The following is a 20,283-nucleotide window of genomic DNA, read 5'->3' as shown; positions in this document are numbered from 1 at the left end:
GCCACTTCAACCAGTTTTAACTGCCAGGCCCAGGGACTAGCCCACACTTTTCTCATGCTGCTATGAGACCTGATCAAGCAAACTCCACAAACTTACTACCTCAAATTCTATAGACGCCCCTCCGTGGCTCTCTTAGGGATAACATCAAGGTGTTCCTTTCCTTGTGGGAGGTCGGGGGAGAACTGATCCTCTTTCGTTTTCCAGTTTCTAAAGACTGGCTGCTTCCCTTGGCTCATATCCCCTCCCCTCACCTTGCAACGCTAACAATGGTGCATCTTTCTGAATGTTCTCTCAAGGTCACTCCCCCTCTTACCCTAACATCAGTCAGGAAAGATTCTGTGCTATTAACGATCAGATGCTAGGCTAAGCCCATCGAGAAAATGTAGGTTGATCTTTCCATTTCAAGGTCCATACACCTCATTACACCTTTGGCTCATGTATGGTTGGAATATGGTCCAATGTGTCTCCAAGGGTCCCCAGTATGGTGTTAAGAGCTGTGGCCTGGCGGGAGGAGGTTGAGGTCACAAGCTAAAGGGTTTAACATAATTCTGGATCTCAGTCAATTCCCACTCTGGCTTACTGTTGCACCATGAGTTCCTTCCCTCTCACACACACTGCTACCACTGTAGTTTCATCTACATTAAGATCTTCATCAGAAGAGCCCCAAAATGGCATTCGGGGCAACAGCCAAGATGCTGTTCCAGATGTTCATGTGTTCTACTACAGCATACGGGCTTGAGCCCTGGCTCCACTCTCAATTTCAGCTTTGTAATAATGCAGACCATGGGAAGCAATGGTGATGGCTCAGTCCGTTGTATCCCTGCCACCCGCGTGGGAGATCCAGATTGAATAACTGGTTCCTGGATTCAGTTTAGCCTAGATCTAGCTCTTGCAGGCATTTACAGTATGAACTAGTGGGCAGGAGATCGTTGTCTCCTTAACTTTCAGATAATTTTTAATAAAAAGATAGCAACACACAGTTTGAATTTTTAAACTGTAAACAATCCTCTTTTCCTTCTAAGATATCTCGCTTTGGGTATTTCATTATAGTAGTGGAAAACGGACTGGAAGAGCCCTAGATGGCAACATACGCACAGACATTGAGGGCTAGGGTATGGACATTTTCTGGAACACCACAGGAAATAAATTTCAGGAACAGGCATCTGAGGATGCTGTGTGCTCATCCCTCACCCTTCTCAGCACTGGCACTGGCGTGTTGCAAGCCTTCTACTCCCTGGAAGCCCCCTACTCAGCTCAACTGTTCTGGGTGTAAGGTGGGCCAGGAGGAAGGGCAGCGTATCTATAGTATCATCTCATACTTTCTCACAACTCTTGTGTTGTTGTTAGTATGTGAGCCATGATATTAGTCATGTCTTTTAAAAGCAAACCCCCTTCTGAGCACAGAAATTCTGTAAGGGAGGTACCGGTGGGGCTGTTTCAGAATGTGTTCACCAAGGCATGGGATAATTTTAAAAAATTATTTATTTTTATTGGAAAGTCAGATATACAGAGATGCAGATCTTCCATCCGAGGATTCACTCCCCAAGTGGCCACAACAGCTGGAACTGAGCCAATCCGAAGCCAGGAGCCAGGAGCTTCATCCGGATCTCCCATATGAGTTCAGGATCCCAAGGCTTTCCCTGGCCACAAGCAGGGAGTTGGGTGGGAAGCGGGACAGCCAGGACATGAACGGGCACCTATGCTGGATCCTGGTGGATGCAAGGCGAGGATTTTACCCACTAGGTTACCGCACAGGACCCCAAGGTGTTGAATGTTTATGAAACTTGCTTGAAGCCACACAGCTAACATGTGACCCATCCTAGATTTCACTCAGGCTGCCTGGCCAATGTTCCCTCCTATAGTCAGTCACCCCACCTGACTGACTCATTGCTGTGTGTCCCCCAGGAGTACACAGAAATAATGGCTGTTGCCAGGGCAACACAATTCCTGTTCCTGAAGGGTAATAATACTCAGAGTCTCATCCATCTTCTCTCAATGTCTTCATCTCCGAGATGATTAGCTCCTCCCACTCTGTGTTCTGCGGCAGGTCCTCCTGGGCTGTACATAACATTGGCTTTCATATTTGGGTGTGCATCCTTATTCCTTCATGCCACATCATGTTTGAAAAATGTATGTAATTTGTTTGGAAGGCAGAGCAACAGAGAGAAGAAAGGAGAGGAGAGGAGAAAACAGACAAGAGAGAAGATAGGAGAGCATTTCCATGGGATGGCTCTCTCACTAGATGGTTTCAATAGATAGGTTTGGAACAGACCAGACCCAGGGGCCAGTGGGGTCACAAGGGACTGGTCATCATTGTTGCAGCACAATGCTAGCCTTCAGACCGCACGTTTTAGTCTACACCAGGAGCTGGCACTGTCCCAGTCTCACGCCTTTGTTTCCATTGCCGCTCAGCTTGTACCACCCCCTGCACAGGCCAGACTCGGCCCACTCTTGAGACTCGATCCAGACACCACCTTATACCGTCACAACTTCCCAGGCAGAAGTCCCTTCTCCTGCAACCACTTTCTCCTTGGTCTCTTTCTCTAACCTGATTCTTCCCTGTCTACCTGATGTTATGTTATCAGGGCATATGCCTAATTGAGACCCTGGGCTGTTTATTTTGGGTTTCTATAGTCAAGGCTGTGCTTTTTTTTTTTTTTTTGGATGATGAGAAACATGACTGTAATAACTTCATATTTGATGGAGATAGTAGCAATCACTTCACCACAGAAACAAGGTTTGGGGTTTATCGGTTAGCAGCAATCCTCCCGACCCCAGAGGAACATGGGTGAGCAAACACGTGGCTGGGAATCATTTGAACCTGAACCCTGTCCAGTGCCTCACTGTAAAGCACGCCTGAGCTACCGCAGCCACCAGTTTCTCTTACCCTGCAGCCTTGGCCTCGTGTGCCGCTCCCCACACCCAGCTGGAACACCCCTGGCTTTGGGACGCCTCTCCACCTCATTAGTCATTGTCTCCCGAGCTCCATGGTGTCCAAACACAGCACATTGGGAGTTAGTTGTATCTAGAGCTGGTTTCACAACTGGACTATTGGCCAGCAAGAGTGGAGGGTATTACTCACACTTGCATCATCAGACCCTGTTTGTTGACTGAATAACACAGCATCTTCAGCACTTTTTTTTGGTATTGTATGTGCAACCTGTTCTTCTCAAGAGAAGTACGGGACACTGTCCACACACATCAAGCCAGTTGTGCATGCAATGGTGTTTATTTCAAAATAATTGATTTCAAAAGTTAGTGTTTTTTTTTTTAAGTACTTCCGGCCCATTTTTGTGGGCCCAGCATTTCAAGCTGCTGCCTGTAATGCTGGCATTCCATATGGGCTCTGGTTTGTGTACATGTCCACTTCAGATCCCTGCTAATGAGCCTGGGAGAGCCCCAATCCTTGCCTCCTGCACCTTCTTGGGAGACCAGAATGGAGTTTCAGAATATCAGCTTTGATTTGGTCCAATCCTGGTCATTGTAGCCATTTGGGGAGTGAACAAGAGGGTGAGAGATTTTTTTTTCTTTCTTTGTTTTTTTCCTCCCTCTTTAACTCTGACTTTCAAATAAATAATTTTAAAAATGTATTTTGGGGGGGCCTAGCACAATATCCTAGTGGCTAAAGTGCTCACCTTCAACGCAATGGGGTCCCACTGGACTGCTGGTTCATATACCAGCTGTTCCTCTTCCCATCCATCTCCCTGCTTGTGGCCTGGCGAAGCAGTCAAGGACAGCCCAAATTCTTGGGACCCTACACCTGCATGGGAGACCTGGAAGAGGCTTCTGGCTCCTAGCTTCAGATTGCCTCAGTTGCAGCCATTGCAGCCGCTTGGGGAGTCAATCAACGGACACAAGATCTTCTTCTCTGTCTCTCCTCCTCCTCTTTGCATATCTGACTTTCCAATAAAAATAAATCCTTTTTCTTAAAAAAAAAAAGTATTTTGGGGAGTTGGTGTTGTGGTGCAGTGCGGTAAGCTGTAGCCTGCAGTGCCAGTGTCCCATAAGAGCACTGGTTGGACTCATGCAATCCTACTTCCAGTACAGCTCTCCACGTTGACTTGGGATAGCATGGAAGATGGCATAAGTATGTCAGCCCCTGCCACCCGTGGGAGAAACCTGCATGGACTTCCAGGCTCCTGGTTCTGGCCTGGGCCAGCTCTGGCCATCATGGTCATTGGGAAGTGACTCAGTGGATGAAAACTGATATCTCCATCACTCCTCTTCTATCCCTGTCACTCTGCCTTTTTGTTAAAAAAAAAAAAAAGGTTTATTTCATTTTCATTGGAAAATCAGACCTACAGTGTGAAGGAGAGACAAAGAGAAAGATCTTCCCTAAGTAGCTGTAATGGCTAGAGCTGAGCCAATCCAAAGCCAGGAGCCAGGAGCCTCCTCTCGGTCTCCCTTGCAAATGCAGGGTCTCAAGTCCCTGGGCCGTCCTCAACTGCTTTCCCAGGGCACAAGCAGGGAGCTGGATGGGAAGTGGAGCTGCCGGGATTAGAACCGGCGTCCATATGAGATCCAGGCGCATTCAAGGCAAGGACATTAGCCACTAGGCTACGCTGCCGGGCCCGAGCACACGTTTTTAAAACTCCATATTCTCTTCCTATGTAAGCATGTATGTACTACATACTATCTTTTTTAAAGGTTTATTTTTATTGGAAAGGCAGATTTACAGAGACAAGGAGATACAGAAAGAAAGGTCTCAGTCTGCTGGTTCACTCTTTAAGTGAAAACAACGGCCAGAGCTGAGCTGAGCTGAAGCCAGGAGCCTGGAGCTTCTTCCAGGTCTCCCATGTGGTTGCAGGGCCCCAAGGCTTTGGGCCATTCTCTGCTGCTTTCCCGGGCCACAAGCAGGGAGCTGGATGGGAAGTGGGACAGCCAGGACATGAATGGGCACCTATGCTGGATCCTGGTGGATGCAAGGCGAGGACTTAGCCGCTGAGCCACTGCGCCTGGCCGTTCCATACTAATTTTTGAAAGCAGGGGTGGGTATATTGATATCATATAACAGGGGATTCATGACAAAGATCACAAAGCAGAGAATGGAGAGTGTTATTGTGTAAGGAGTGTAACTTAGTGAAGACAAATAAATATATACCAAGTAACATGTCATTACATTCACACGTACGTTATTCCACATATGACAGAAGACACATACTCATCTTTCGGTGGCTTGTTTCACTTCACATAAAGCTCTCCGATTCGATTACGGTGTTACAAATACCTGTATTCCGTGCTTGTGGCTCAGCGGTATCCACTGTGCGTGTGTGAATCCTACATGGACATACCAAAGGACGGTTTCTCCTGTGTGCGTAGATTACACGGTAAGGCTGAAGCGCGACCAACCCTCCACTGTTGGGCATTGAGGTTGTTTCCAGCACAAGCATCTTCCAGCACCTGGTAATGCACTTTTGGATATTTCATTCTTTCTCCTCTCTCTCTTTTTTTTTTTTTTTTTGCCAAACATTTCCCAAGGAGGCTTGGAGACATTGGCCAAGGGATTTTTATCCTCTTTCGCAACGTTAACCCCTTCCATGACAACACACCTGGAGTAAGTGCACAAGGACGCGCAGCTGCGTTTTCAGATTTAAACGCGGGCCCATCCCCAGCCCGGGTGGAACGAATCTGCCCAGTGGGCATCATCGCGGGGCGGGATTCCTTACGACAAGCTCACTTCCGGTCCCGCCCACCACAGGCCTGCGCGGAGCTTCCGGGTCCTCCAGGCTCCCGGCGTGCCGCGCGCGGTCCCGGAGCGGCGTGCGTCGGAAGCTGTGTCGGCGGCGGCGTCTTCTTCTTCCGCAGCCGCGGTGTCCGAGGCCAGGACGGCCATGGAAGTGTAAGCTTTGGGGCGAGATACACGGCAGACAGGAGCTGCGGAGGGGCGGGGAGGAAAAGGCCTTTTCGCTCTGGGGCGCAGGCCGCCGTGACTGCGCCGTGAACCCCCGTCGCTCTCTCCCCATTCGTTTATTTACTGGTCCTTCCTGGGTCTCAGCGATCAGGGGAGCATGACCGGGTCTCCGAGCGGGGACCTGGGAAACCCTGGAGCCTAGAAGTAGCTTGGAGAAGAGACGGAGAAGGGTTGGAGCGGAGCCGTGCTTGGGGCGGCGGGGGCTCCTGGAAAGGGGCGGTGTCGGGGTTCGCTGGGGCGCACTTAGCCCTTGAAGGGGTGGACGCTGTGTCGGGGCTGGATCTGCTGCAACGGCAGAGAAGGTGCGCGCAGAAGTACGGGGAGGAAAAGTTTTAATAACTCCACGTGGTCGTTGCCCTGTTTCCTCGCGGTTCCGCATGCAGGCCGAGGTTTTTTTTGCTAATATCCTTGCGTGTGGCTTTTTACATGGGCGGTGTTAATTTGTAAGCATGCCTATATTGTGTTTTCTGCGGCACCTGTAAAACATTTTCCTTTAGGTGCTTTTTGCTTCATGATTAGTGGTTATATGTACTGGTGTTGGCTTCCAGACTTTTTTTTTTTTTAATAAAGATTTATCTGAAAGGCACAGTTACATAGGAGAAACAAATGGGCCGATCTGAAGCCAGGAGCTTCTTCCTGGTCTGCCACATGGATTCAGGGGTTTTGGCACTTAGGCCATCCTCTGCTGCCTTCCAGGGCGTCAGCAGGGAGCTATTCACCCATGGAGCAGCCAGGACTAAAATGGATCCCTTTGTGGGATGCCTGTTCTGCAGACAGATGCTCAGCCTGCTACACCAAGCTGGGGACCCCAGACTTTTTTTTTGTAAGTAGCTATCGGCATATAAAGCTGAAATGATGGGTTCAATCTCTTACTTACACTGTACACTCTGCTCTTATGTATTCTCTTTTACTAAAAATTGACCCACTAGATGAAGTTTGTAGCCAACCCACTGGTAGAATTTAATCTGCAGCTTAATTCATGTGTATTATTCCAAGATAAGCCACCATCATTAATTTCCTTCCTTACCTGCGTATTTCCTTATTAGTATACAAACAAGTTTAAAATGTGTACATTGTATTGACTGCTTTTTGTATCTGCAGTGGACTACCCAAGGCAACTAACTTTACAAAGAAAAACGGGTTCTTTATTCTCTAGTTCACGGTTGTGCAGGGTCACGGTCCAAGATGGAGCAGGCCCCATTGCTCCAGCTTCTGGGGGTGGCATTTGCGTTGGCAGGATTCTCAAGTGGCACAGGGCATCATGTTGCATGAAGCAGGGAATGGGCTTTAGGCGGTCACTTAGAATGCTGGGATTTCGTTAAGACCGATCTAATGACCTGATGCGCTATTTCCCAAAGGGTCTACCTTCAACTATCGCAACTGGATTAAGTTTCTACTCTTTTAGTGCCATTAACATAAGAGTTCGTGGACCAAACACTCAACTCATGAGCCTTTGGGAGACACTCAATATCCAAACTCATGTCTAAGCCGTAGTATACACTTTCTCTAAGATTCTCTTTTCTTTTTAATTAGAAAAGCAGAATTAGATCTTTCATCTGCTGAGTCACTCCTTAAATAGCCACAGCGGCCAGAGCTGGGCTGGTCTTCCAGCTCTCCCTCGTGGATGTAGGGTCCCAGGGATTTCAGCCATCTTCCACTGTCGTCCCAGGCACACTCACAAGGAGCTGGATCAGAAGTAAGGCAGCTAGTCTCCGTTCAGGAATGGACTTGAACCCGCACTCATATGGGATGCCGGGAGGATTAGCCCAGCCCCAGAATTCATCTTTTAAAAAGATCTTGTCGCCACATTCGTGCTTACCTGTTCCCACATTTCTGCCTCCCCTCACAGCAAAATGTTGTTTATCTCCTCGTTCCCTTGGCTTACCGTTGAACTCACCGGTGCTGCAGAAATGGCTCTTGTGAAAATCACTCGAGTCTCTGTCTTGTCAAATCTCAAATTGCTTTTCTGACCTTCCCTTTCCTGTTCCCTCAGCATCAGCTGGCGCACAAATGCTAGAAGCTCTCTTGACTTTGTGACAGACCCTCCAGCACTGCTGTCGGTGTCGAGGACTGCTTGGGGCTCTTTCCTTTCTATGCTGCACTTCCTGCCTCTCATCTTGGGCATCAAAGTGTTGAGGTTATCTTAAAGCCCTGGGAACCTTCCTCTCCACTTTCTTTCCTTGTTCCCCAAAAATATATTTCGGATCCCTTTTTCTCATTTATCCTGATGCTTAAAGCACCTTACCATTAACCATGCATGTCTCCCATACAGGTGCAGGGACCCCAATCACTTGGGTCACGTCCTCTGCTGCTTTCCCAGGCACAGCAGTGGGAGCTGGATCAGAGGTGGAGCAGCTGGGCCTGGTGTGATGGCTCAATGGCTAAATCCTCACCTAACATGCGTTGGCATCCCATGTGGGTGCTGGTTGGTGTTCCAGCGGGTCCGCTTCCCACCCAGCTCCCTGCTTGTGGCCTAGGAAGGCAGTAGAGAATGGCCCAAAGCCTCAGGACGGGAGGATGCTCCTGGCTTCAGATCAGCTCAGTTCTGGCCATTCCAGCTGCTTGGGGAGTGAAGTAGTGGATGGAAAATCTTTGTCTCTCTGTATCTCCTTCTCTCTGACTTTCCCATAAAAATAAACAAATCTTTAAAAAAAGGAGGGGGAAGCAACCTGGACTCAGATTCTCACCTCTATGGAATGCCAGCACTGCAGAAGGCAGCTTTATGCACTACACCATGACACTGGTCCCTTAAGCTTTCTTGACCATTTTTTTTTTAAGATAAAATCATCTTTAGATGAAAATATTATGAATGGGAAATGCACTCAGTATCCCTAGTGTACACTGTGCTGTAACTTAGCAACGAAGGGCATTGCTGAGAATATTGATTATTTCCTGTTATGATTCTGAGATGGACTAGGAGATATTCTTGCTGTTGTCCTAGACGGGAGAAGATCCAGCCTGGGGAAAGGTCAAATTCAGTATTTCAAGCATGGTTTCTCATGAATGTATGTACTTTTTTCTGTATAATAAAGGTTGAAAATCGTTAGGTTGAACCATTGTCAGCTGTGGATGGTCTGTCTGTAAAGTGTTTGCCCAATTTAATGCCTTGAGATTATTTTTATACATGAAACATTTTGTGTTCACTTTTCTTTCTGAGTTTAATAGACACAGGAACATGAACACTGTTGTATTTGCCATCTTTTTGAAATAGTGTAAAGATGTAAGGATTTTCTTTAAAAATGTATGGTTTTTTTTTTTGTTTTTTTTTTTTATCATCTTATTTGATTATGGCACAAAGGGTCAAGGGCTACAAGAAAGTGGGTAAGACTATTGTTTCCGCACAAATATCATCATTTCATTTCCTCTGTATCTGGTGTCAGGGGAGAAACAAAGAGAAAGGCCCCACCCAGCCTCCCACCCATCCCAGGTCCAGACATGGGGCATGCTCTGAGGGTTTTGTTAGTTCAACAGTTCTGAATTGCTGCCAATCTTGCCACTCCAAGCGCAATGAAATCTTTTCAGAATCCACTGGCTGACATAGTCTCTTCAGGGTTGGGGTTCTGAGATGAGCAGTTCAATTGGAGGGATCTCAAAAGAAGACCTGATTTTTGTGTGAGTTTGCCAGTACAGGGTTCAGCCCCGTCAGTCGCCCCAGTCAGCTTGTGCACGTGCTGGTGGTTGCGATTGCTGGGTCAGTTCTGCTTCCAGCCCTGTCTTTCATGTGAACTGATGGGTGTTGTAGTTTAGCCCAGTCCTACCCACTTCATACTCGGCCCTCACACAAACCAGTGGGAGCTGCAGTATAGTTGGGGCGACTCCCAATAACTCCCACCAGGCCTGCCCCTACCCTGGCTCCCATGCTTGCCAGTATGTGCTGCAGACTTATTCAGTCTGTCCCACATCCCGTTTAGTTCTCGCACATGTCAATGGGCATTGAAACCTAGTGCAGCCCAACCAACCCTACTATCCAGCCCACACACATACTAGCAGGTGCCTTTTTGTCTAGCCACCCTGCCCCGTCTTGGTTTTTGTGCTCTCCAGTGGGAGTGGTAACCCAAGAGGGAGGTGCTCACTCTTTCCCTTCTAGGCCACTCAAACTTCCGTATTTTGCACTCTCCAGGTGGTTCTGGAGTTTAACTTGACAGAATTAGCCCCCAGTGCCAGCTCTGACTTCTGAAGCTGTGACTAAACCCAACCAACCCTCACCCACTCTAATTTATGCTTGCACCAGTATGAACAGTCAGCCCAGGCAGGCTTTTCCCTTGTTCTGGTTCACTTCAGGCCCTCAGGTGTTGTAGCCCTGCCTTGTTTGGTCTGTCCCCATCCCAACTCTTGCTCTCCTGTGGGAGTGGCTGTCCAGCAGGGGAGCCCTCCACATTCCCCTTGCCGTCTTTGCCCCCCGCTTCCCTGGTTCTTGTGTGTGCTGTTTGGGTGCTGCAGCTACTTCTGGTACAGCTCGCCTCACGTTTGCATTTGGTAATGTGCACTGCTTTGTGTTGCAACCAAACCTGGTGCAACCCACACTCTATTCTGGTGCTCAGATTCGCTAGCAGGTGATGTGAACTGGTTCAGCCTAGTCTGCCCCTTACCTATGCTAAATGTATGCTGGTGGGTATCTTCCTCTGGCCTGGTCTGGGTTGCTCCCTGTCATGGTTCTTGTGCTCATCTGTAGGGGCTGTGTTCCGACAGAGGAGTTTCCCAAGCTCCATCATCAGAACCTCTCCCATTGCCAGATCTCGCACATACTGGTGGGTCCATGGGTCATCCCTCCTTGGTGGCCTTCAATCCATTCCAGTTCTTGATGTTGGATGTTTCACCCCAGCCAAGGCTCCTCCATACCCAGACACTGCTCCCACATGGCTCAGTAGGGGCAGAGACCTATCCTAGTCTGTCCTACATCTACCCAGGTTCTCCAGATGGTGCTGGAGTTTAGCCCGGTTAGGTGCACCTAGCCCCTGTCCACACTTGTGCCAAGGGAGATTGCAGCCATATCCAGACCAGAGTGCAGCCCCCAGTACGGGCTCCACACTCATCAGGGGGAACCCCAACCCAGCAAGAGTGTGCTTTCACAGCTCCCCACCTGCGCCTATTCCCAGCCTTAGATTATGCACGTGCCCGTGGTTGCTCTGACCCAACTTGGCATAGCCCCTTGCCTGTCTCAGCCTTTGCCTTCGATGCTGTGGCCTAGTATCCCTGGCTCATGCAGACTCTTTGGTGTAAGAGCTTAGCTTCGGAATGACCTGTGCTCCATCCTGATTTCTGTTCTTCCTGTGAATTGAGGTTTGCTTGGCCCTGCCTGGTCCACCTACTTCCAGTTGCAACTCGGCCCACCCCACATCCTATTTTAGGATAGGATGCACATTCGGGTGCTGCTGCCTTGACCTGCCCAGACTGTTGGTTTCTTTACCCAGAAGTGTTGGCAGGTTCCATGGTCACACCTAGCTCAGCCCATCACCACCACCCCAGCTTGTGAGCTAATCAGCAGGACTGTATTTCCACAGGGTTGGGCCCACACTTCCCCCACAGAATCTACCCCTGGATCTGGTTCTCTCGCATGTTGGTTAGTGTCTTGACCCTGCCAAGTGCGACCAGTCCACTTTTCTACCACCCAATCAGGTACTAGTACTGGTACTGGTACCTAGCCCTGCCAGACAGGCCCCCAGCCATAGCTTTGGTGTGAACTGGTGTGTGGCAGTCAGTGATGCTCCATGCTAACAGCCCATCTCAGGATTCCCATGTGGTTTGGTGAATCAGTCTGACCTAAATAGATCTTATGGACTCTACCCTCCAAACCCTCAGATCTCAGTCCCCAGGCTTGCCAGAAAGTTCCGTGACCCCGTTGCTGGTAATCAACCAGAATTCATCTCTCATCTACACTCACACTGTCCTTATGCATGTATGTCCTTAGGAACAATTACAGATTCTAAAAACCCCAGAGCTGCCAGTGGGAGGCCAGTAGGCAGAGCCTGGCACCACTTGGTACGCTGGCCTGGAAAAAGCCTAGGGCTCTGTCACTGCCTGGCGGCAGTGACTTTGGCCTGAGTCCCCAGCATTGGGCCTGGCCTGGCTGGGGCACACCCCACAGCCACCACACTGCAGGGAGCTGCTTTTGCCCCGACCCTATGGCCCAAACCCTTTAATTGTATGTTTTGTTTCTATTAGAAAGGTAGTTACAGAGAGACAAAAATCTCCCATCTGTTCTTCACTGTCCGTATAGCAAAAACAAATGGAGCTGGGTGGATGGGAGCCAGTAGATTCCCTTGGGGCTTCTGCATAGTTGCAGCAGCCCAGAAACTCATACCATCTTGTGTATTTTTCTTCAGGCGATTAGCTGAAAGGGAATCTGAAGCGGAGTGGCCTGTACATAATGCATATAGCTTGCAGGCGCCACAGGAGGAGCCTAAGCTACAGCACAAGTTGTAGGCCCCAGGAGCTCTTTGATTTTACAGATGGACACTCTGAGATTGAGAACAGTGGGTAATGTAATAGTTCAGTACTGGGACCAGAGACAATACGGGTGTTTACTAAACAACAAGAGAATTCCACTGGGTCCAGTGTGGTAGCATAGCAAGGTATTCCTCAGCTTGTGGCATTGGCATTCCATATGAGCCCTGCTAGGATTCTCAGGTGCTGCATTTCCTATCCAGCACTCTGCTATAGCCCAGAAAAGCAGCAGAGGAAGACTCAAGGGCTGAGACCCCTGCAGTCACATGGGAGACCCCGAAGAAGCTCCTGGCTCCTGGCTTCGGAAGATCTCCTGTTTCTCTCTGTACATCTGCCTTTCAAATCTTTAAAAAAAAAAAAACTGCCACAGTTTAAATTGTTGATTGCGTCAACTCTCAGGTTGTTCTGTACCAAAAACATGACTTGAGTCAATAGCACAAATTGAACAGGCAGAATTTGAGCAATTCTGCTCGTCATTGCGTTGGTAACAGCCACTGTGTGTGAGCTCTTTGTGTTCGTTTGTGTGCTTTTAAGGAAAGTCAATAGATCCTCTTGTTCTGTTTATTCAGAATCCAGTTTCCCAGAGTTTGTTTTGATCAGTTTATCTCCACAAGTTAAGCAGATGTTAACAGGTTAAATTTCAAATAGCAAGTCAACTTCAGTCAACTGAGGAAAAGTTTTTCAAATCCCTTTATAAAAGATTCATTTAAATTTTTTTTTTTTTTAATTGGAAAGGCAGATATACAGAGAGAAGGAGACACAGAGAGAAAGATCCTCCTCTGCCGGCTCACTCCCAAGGTGGCTGCGGTGGGCCAGAGCTGTGCTGATCCAAAGCCAGAAGCCAGAATCTTCTCCCAGGTCTCCCACGTGGGTGCAGGGTCCCAAGGCTTTGGGCCTTCATGTACTGCTCTCCCAGGACACCAGCAGGAAGCTGGATAGGAAGTGGAGCAGCCAGGATATGAACTGGTGGTGCCCATATGGGATTGTGGCATGTGGAAGGCAAGAATTTAACCGTTAGGCTATCACTCCAGGCCCCAAATTTCTTTTTTTAAAAAAGGGCTTAATTTTGCCTGAAAGAGCTAAAGAGATAGAGAGGAAGGGAGGAGAGAGAGTGTGAGGGTTATCCTCCATCCACTGGTTCACTCTTCAAATGGTGGTAACAGCGAGTAAATGAGCTTTTCTCAGCCAGAGTCTGCAAGATACAGTGTAAATATTCGTTGTTCCCCCGGTTCTTAAACACAGGTTCATTTGACTAAATATGAAGGATTTTCCCTCCTTGGTTAATGTTGATTCTAGAAAAGAAGATGACGCTCTTCAGATTCTTAGCACTAGGAAGATTGACTCAAGTAGTTGGGTAGTAACTTGGAAGGGCCAAAGACACCTTTCTTTTAAATGAAACATTCTCCATGACGGAGGGAGGTGCCGTGGTTTAGGAATGTGGTTATAACGGTGGCACTTGGAATGGTTCCATCAGCCCTGAAGCAAAATAATGTGATTTTTTTTTTTCCCCCCAGTGAGCTGTTCCAGGAAGGGATGTTTCAATGCCTGTGTTTTGGAGAGCACAGTGAAGTGTAACTCAATTTCGAACAAATAAAGAAGGAAGCCTTGTAGGTTGACTTCCTGATTAAGTGGACAAAGATGGCATGTGGTCGGATATGTCATTTTCAATTTCAGATAAACTGTCACATACACTCATTGTGCATGGTACTTCGTTTGTTAAATAACTTTTATTATTCTAATTGGAGAGGCAGAGAGAAAATGAGAGTTAGCTGCCCCTCTGGCTCACTTCCCAAAAGCAGCCGAGAACTCGGTGCAGGGCCTCCATCCAGGTGACTGGAAACCCAAGTCCTTCTGCTGTAACTACTGCCTCCTCCATTTTGCGTTAGCAGGAAGCTGGAATCCAGAGCTAGACATTTGAGTCCAGGGCCTCAGATATTGGATGCAAACATCTTAACTACTAGACCAAATATTCACACCAAGGTGTGTGTGTGTGTGTGTGTGTGTGTGTGTTTAATTAGAAAGGCAGATATACAGATAGAAGTAGCCAGAGAAAGGTCTTCCGTCCACTGGTTCACTCCCCAAGTGGCCGCAACGGCCAGAGCTGAGCTGATCAAAAGCCAGGAGCCAAGAGCTTCTTCTGGGTCTCCCACATGGGTGCAGGGTCCCAAGGCCTTGGGACATCATCTTCTGCCTTTCCAGGCCACAGACAAGGAGCTGGATGGGAAGTGGAGCAGCCAGGATATGAACTAGCACTATGTGAACCATATGGGATGCAAGGCAAGGATTTAGTCACAAGGCTATCAGGCTGGGCCCCCATACCTGTTTTTTTGTTTTGTTTTGTTTTAATACTGTGTTCTTTGTGATCTCAACACAGTGGTGATCATTTGGGTAGCATAGAACAGTGAAATCATAGTTGTTGAGTCACTGGTGGAGTTTGGTAAGCTTTATATGGCGATTTGGTTGTCATGGTTGGCATCACAGTACACTGACATGAGGTTTAGATCCATCCTGTTTGACCCATCTGCTAAATTTGCTGTATTTATTGGCTGGGAAAATTACCTTTCAAGTTGGCCCCCTGTGTTTGAAATTATATGCCATGATTTTCATCATTTTAGCCCATTTCTGGTTTTAAATATGCACATTTTATCAAATGCATTCAACCTGAATTTTTAGGTTTCTAATGACTGGCTTTCATTCATCCAGTCCAGTCTCATTTTCCACAATTCTGTAATTATTAATACACCTCGGTTAGGTGTCTTACTGTGTAACCCTCAGAAGGTTACGAAGCTTGAGTTTTATCATCTGTAAAGTAGGAACCACACTGATAGTTGCTCGTAAGATTTTGGTAAGAATTAAGTGGGATTATGTCTTAAAAAAATAATAATCCCCACTATTGGAAATCCTACTAAGCACCTAGAACTGTGCTGAATTTAAGATTGGTTGTCTCATTTCATCATAATAGTTTAATGAGGCAGGAGGAGTTTGTGATGACGTGGTAGCACAAGTAGTAATGGTGATGGCAATCACAGAACACTTGCTGTGTCTCGGGCTCTTCACACGTGTTGTCCTATGAACAGTCTTACAAGAGTACGCCATAATTGCCATTTATAGATGAGGAAATTTAAGCATATCCACACAGTTCATATCTATCCTGCCAATTTCTAGTGGATCTGACTTTAGAATCCATGCTGTGCTTCTGGATTGTGGTTTACCTCCATCTTTGTTGTAGCCACTGTAACACGTCTTTGTTGTAGCTCAGTGCCCCTTGTAAGAGGTAGAACTAGAATATGAACCCAAATTTGTCTGATTTCATAACTCTTGTCAAACTATATTCCCTCTAGACTGCTAAAACAATACTTTGGGGTGCGACGTGAAACAGATCAGTGAGAGCTGAATATTGAATTACATGGCTGTGCTTATATGCGTGCCTACACACAGTGATGTTGTCTGGACAGCTGTTACACAGGGGTACTAGGCTGTCAACCACTGCTTGAGCACACGAGCAGGAGCCTGTTGATCTGTCAGCAGCTAATGTGGTCTGGTGGGATGGGAAGAGGATATGGGTTCAGGATGCGGCAGCACTTGGCTTCTCCAGTTATTTCTGGCTCCGCTCTGGTTTATTGGCCCCTGTACCCTTTGTTCTTCCTCCCAGAACGCCTAACTTCTGCCCGTGTAGACTTGGAATGCATGTGCTTAATTACCTGCCTGGTGATGGGTAGGTGATAGGTTACACTTATAAAAAAAAAGGAAATCTGATACTATCTGCAAGCTGCTCGACCATGTAGTATTTAGGATATTTCTCAGTTTTAGGGTATAATCTCTGAAATCCTGAGCTGAGCTAGTGGGTCTTGGCAGAGGAGTTAGGTTGTGGATGTTTAGTGTCAGAAATGCTGTATGCCTGGACTGACGGTCGCCGCTTTCTCTCTTGCAGAAAGGACGCCAACGCTGCCCTGCTCAGTAATTACGAGGTAAGTAGCTCTGAAGCGCGTGGTGGTTCCCTCAGAAAAGTTGCCCTTCATTGTTCAATTTGATTAGAAGTGACTGAATCCACCTGTATGTTTCACCTTTAAAACATGACAGATGGGGACCTGGCATGATGGGCTAATGGCTCAAGTCCTCGCCTTTCATGTGCTGGGATCCCATATGGGTGGTGGTTCTAATCCCGGCAGCTCCATTTCCCTTCCAGCTCCCTGCTTGTGGCCTGGGAAAGCAGTAGAGGATGGCCCAAGGCCTTGGGACCCTGCATCCACATGGGAGACCCAGAGGAAGCTCCTGGTTCCTGGCTTCAGTTAGCAGCCACTTGGGGCGTGAACTAGCAGATGGAAGACTTTTTTCTCTGTCTCCTCTTCTCTCTGTAAATATGACTTTTCAACAAAAAACAAATCTTTAAAAACAATAAGAACACAAACATGACAGATGGGACCATCTGTTGAACCTTGAAGAATTCTGTGCTTGGTCAGTTACACATAGTGCATCCTGGGCAGTGGGGAAGCTGCACTGATAACCTTCGCTGCGTTCCCAAGTTCTAGATAAACACTGGGGATGTCTTCTTGGGAAGGAAACGTGTGCCTTGAACCATTTCTGTCTGCAGATGATTTCTAGTAAGATGCTTATTTCTTTCTGCCTGCCGTTATCTATAAAATGCTTTTCTACATTGTCATTTTGATCTTTGGTCTCAGATGTTAACGTCCCTGTTTTGAAAGTAGAGGTTTAGTTGACTCACCGTCATAAGTGGTTCAGCAGGCATTAAGACTTGTAACTCGGGAGTGCAGTGTAGAGTTGCCAGGGAAAGAGGAACGAGGTTCATGAGAGAAGAAACATTAATGAGACATTGAGAGTGCCTTTGTCTACTTGTGCTTTTTTTAAGATTTATTTATTTCTTTATTTTTATTGAAGGGCAGATTTATAGAGAGGAGTAGAGAGTGAGGGAAAGATTTCTCATCTTCTGGTTCACTCCCCAAGTGGCCACAGCAGCCAGAGATGAGCCCATCCGAAGCCAGGAGCTACTTCTGGTTCTCCCATGCAGGTGCAGGGTCCCAAGGCTTTTGGGCCATCCTCGACTGCTTTCCCAGGCCACAAGCAGTCGGGACTTGAACTGGTGCCCATGCCCATATGGGATCCCAGTAGATGCAAGTCAAGGATTTAGCCACTAGGCTATCATGCTAGGCCCTTGCCTGCTTTTTTTTGGGGGAGTGGGGCACAGTTACAAATAAAAAACGTGAGACAGAAAGAGTCCTTCCATCCAGTGGTTCACTCCCCAAATAGCTACAGTTGGCTGTAGCTGGACCATTCCGAAACCAGGAGTTTGTTTTGAGTTTTTCCTATGGGTGCCAACCTCTGCTGCCTTTCCAGGTCATCATCAGGTATCTGGGTCAGAAGTGGAGCTGCTGGGACTTGAATTTGTGCCAATATGTGATACTTGTACCACAGACTCTTTTGCTGTGGTGCTGGCCCCCTGGCTTACCTATTTCACGGAGTGTTTATTTATTTGGTACTAGCATCCGATAGAGTAATTTTAGGTATCAAAAGTTCTGTGCATGCACTCCCTGTTTGCCATATACCAGGGTCTGCACTCAGAAAAGAGGTCTGAGTCTTCATTGTTTGCCTTCTAAGGAAGGTAGTAGAATAAACATAGTGGACTATATTGTTTCTGTTGGTTCATTTTAAGTGGTTGCTTCTTATACTGGGAAAGACATGTTTGTTGATCCAGCCCTTGGAACCTCTGTTAGGATCCCCTATCTCTTTTGGACTTTTCCAGATATTTGCTCTTTTATCTTTTGAGGAAACCTTGCATTCATTGAGTTTCGTGTATTTGTGAGAGAACAGCAGGCAGCGATGGGGCTTCCATTGTGTCTCGTTGTAGTGTGAACCTGTGTTTTGCTTTGTTCTCTGGCAGAACCTTGAAACTGAAGACATCCCTCCACCGTACCATTCATGTATAAATATTTTTCTTTTATTGAGAAAATGTAACTTTTTTTTTCTCTATGAAAACTTCGTTTTTTGTCACTTGGCATCGTAATTTTTCTTTTCGAGAAATAATATTTTTGTGTTAGAGGAACATATCCTTTTTTCAAATATGTGTTTATTTTAGCAAAATTTGCTCTGAAATCCAGTGTATTTTTGATAGGAAACATTTGGTATATTTCAAGTAAAATAATAGATTTGAGTTATTCAAGTTAGATAAGAGTATTTTTAAAAATCACATGCTTCTGGGATTCATATTTACTCCAAGCATTGAGAGGTGGGTTTGTGGAAAGAAAGAGGTCTTAAACCTCCTAAATTGTCTTCTAATACCATTGACTTTAGGTATGTTTCTCAAATGTATTTATAAAGCCTTTTCTATTTGTCTTCCTAGGTATTCCAGCTACTAACTGATCTGAAAGAGCAGCGCAAACAAAGTGGGAAGAATAAATTTAGTTCTGGGCAGCAGAACTTGAATACGATCACCTATGAGGTAAGCCCGGGCTCTGGAGCTCTCCTTAGAGAACACGGGGGCCACTGGCTTCCTCTTCTCTGCTGAGAAATGGCTGTCCAAACAAGGTCACCTGTCACCTCACTGGAAGAGTGTTACCCAGTGTTTTTTGTCTTTATAAAACTGGGGGCGGTTTGGCCTAATGCAAGAGTTAACAACCACAGAATTAGAAGGAATCGTCTCTGAATGCCCTCTTTTTTTTTAACATATTTGGGAATCTCCATTCTGAACCACTCTTAGAGTCTGTAGTTGTATAGAACTCACGTGTTTCACTGAAAGCTGTTGTCTTCATGATTATTGTGCATCACGGGGAAAGGATAGAGGCGTCGTTCGTTTGTTAAGATTTACTTGAAGAAGGCAGAGCGACCTAAAGAGTAGGAGAGATGGAGAAAGAAAGAGATCTTTCATTTACTAGTTTACTCCCCAAATGGCCACAGTGGCCATAACTAGACAGACAAAAGCCACGAGTCTGAAGCTTCATCCCAGCTCCTGATGGGTGACTGTGGCCTGAGTAGCTAGGGCGTCTTCTGCTTCCTTGGGTACATTGGCAGGGAGTTGGATTGGAAGTGGAGCAGCTGGGACTTGGACCTATGCTCATACGGAATGTAAGCCGTTGTAAGCTGCAGCTTAACCTACTACCTGATGGTAATTTTAAATACTTTATTTACTCATCCATTGGAGAGGCAAAGAAAGTCAGATCTGTTATCTTCCGGTTCACATCCGTATGACTACATTGGCTTACATTACATTAAGATTATGATTATACATCATTATGATTAATGATTACATTACAATGACTTGACCCAGACTGAAGCTAGGAGCAAGGAACTCAGTCCTGGTTTCCCACTTGGATGACAAGGACCCAACTACTTGAACCTTCGCCTGCTGCCTCCCAGGGTGTACGTTAGCAAGAAGCTGGATTGGGGAGCAGAGGAGAGATGCAGGGTAACAGATGTCTAAGCCTTGGCCAAACACCTAGTGCTGATTGGTTTTTGAGCATTTTCCTCATTTCTTTTTTCATTTTCCTCATTTCTTCTTTGTCACTTCTCATCCATTTTTAAAATTAAGATTTAATTATTTTGGGCCTGGTGCAGTAATCTAGCGGTTAAAGTCCTCACTTTGCACATGCAGTTCTAATCCAGCCTCTCCAACTTCCCATCCAGCTCCCTGCTTGTGGCCTGGGAAAGCAGTTGAGGACAGCTCAAAGCCCTGGGACCCTGTACCCATGTGGGAAACCTGGAAGAGTCTCTGGGATCCAGGCTTCTGGCTTTGGATCGGCTCAGCTCTGGCCATTGCAGCCACTTGGTTATGAACCAGCAGACGAAAGATCTTTCTGTATCTCCTTGCCTCTGTAAATCTGTCTTTTCAATAAAAATAAGTACATATTTTTAAAAAAAGATTTATTTTCATATTTTATTTTTTTTTTATTGGAAAATCAGATCTACAGAGAGGAGGA

At 46.7% G+C, this 20,283-nt stretch overlaps 1 protein-coding gene across 1 annotated transcript in view; it reads left to right on the top strand.

Moving 5' to 3' along the window:
• The first annotated feature begins 5,758 nt into the window (after positions 1 to 5,758).
• LOC121151420 (CGRP receptor component) overlaps positions 5,759 to 20,283 on the top strand; it is a 31,777-nt gene continuing 17,252 nt past the window's right edge. The window contains exons 1-3 of the mRNA XM_040972756.1: positions 5,759 to 5,839; positions 16,287 to 16,323; positions 18,711 to 18,809. Coding sequence (XP_040828690.1) covers positions 5,832 to 5,839; positions 16,287 to 16,323; positions 18,711 to 18,809 — 144 coding nt within the window. The 5' untranslated portion in view covers positions 5,759 to 5,831. The remainder of the gene's footprint in view (positions 5,840 to 16,286; positions 16,324 to 18,710; positions 18,810 to 20,283) is intronic.

The sequence above is a fragment of the Ochotona curzoniae genome, unplaced genomic scaffold (genome assembly GCF_017591425.1).
Source record: "Ochotona curzoniae isolate NIBS_2020 unplaced genomic scaffold, NIBS_Ocur_1.0 contig_2321, whole genome shotgun sequence".
In the NCBI taxonomy this organism is placed as follows: domain Eukaryota; kingdom Metazoa; phylum Chordata; class Mammalia; order Lagomorpha; family Ochotonidae; genus Ochotona; species Ochotona curzoniae.
This window is presented reverse-complemented; position numbering and strand designations above follow the sequence as displayed.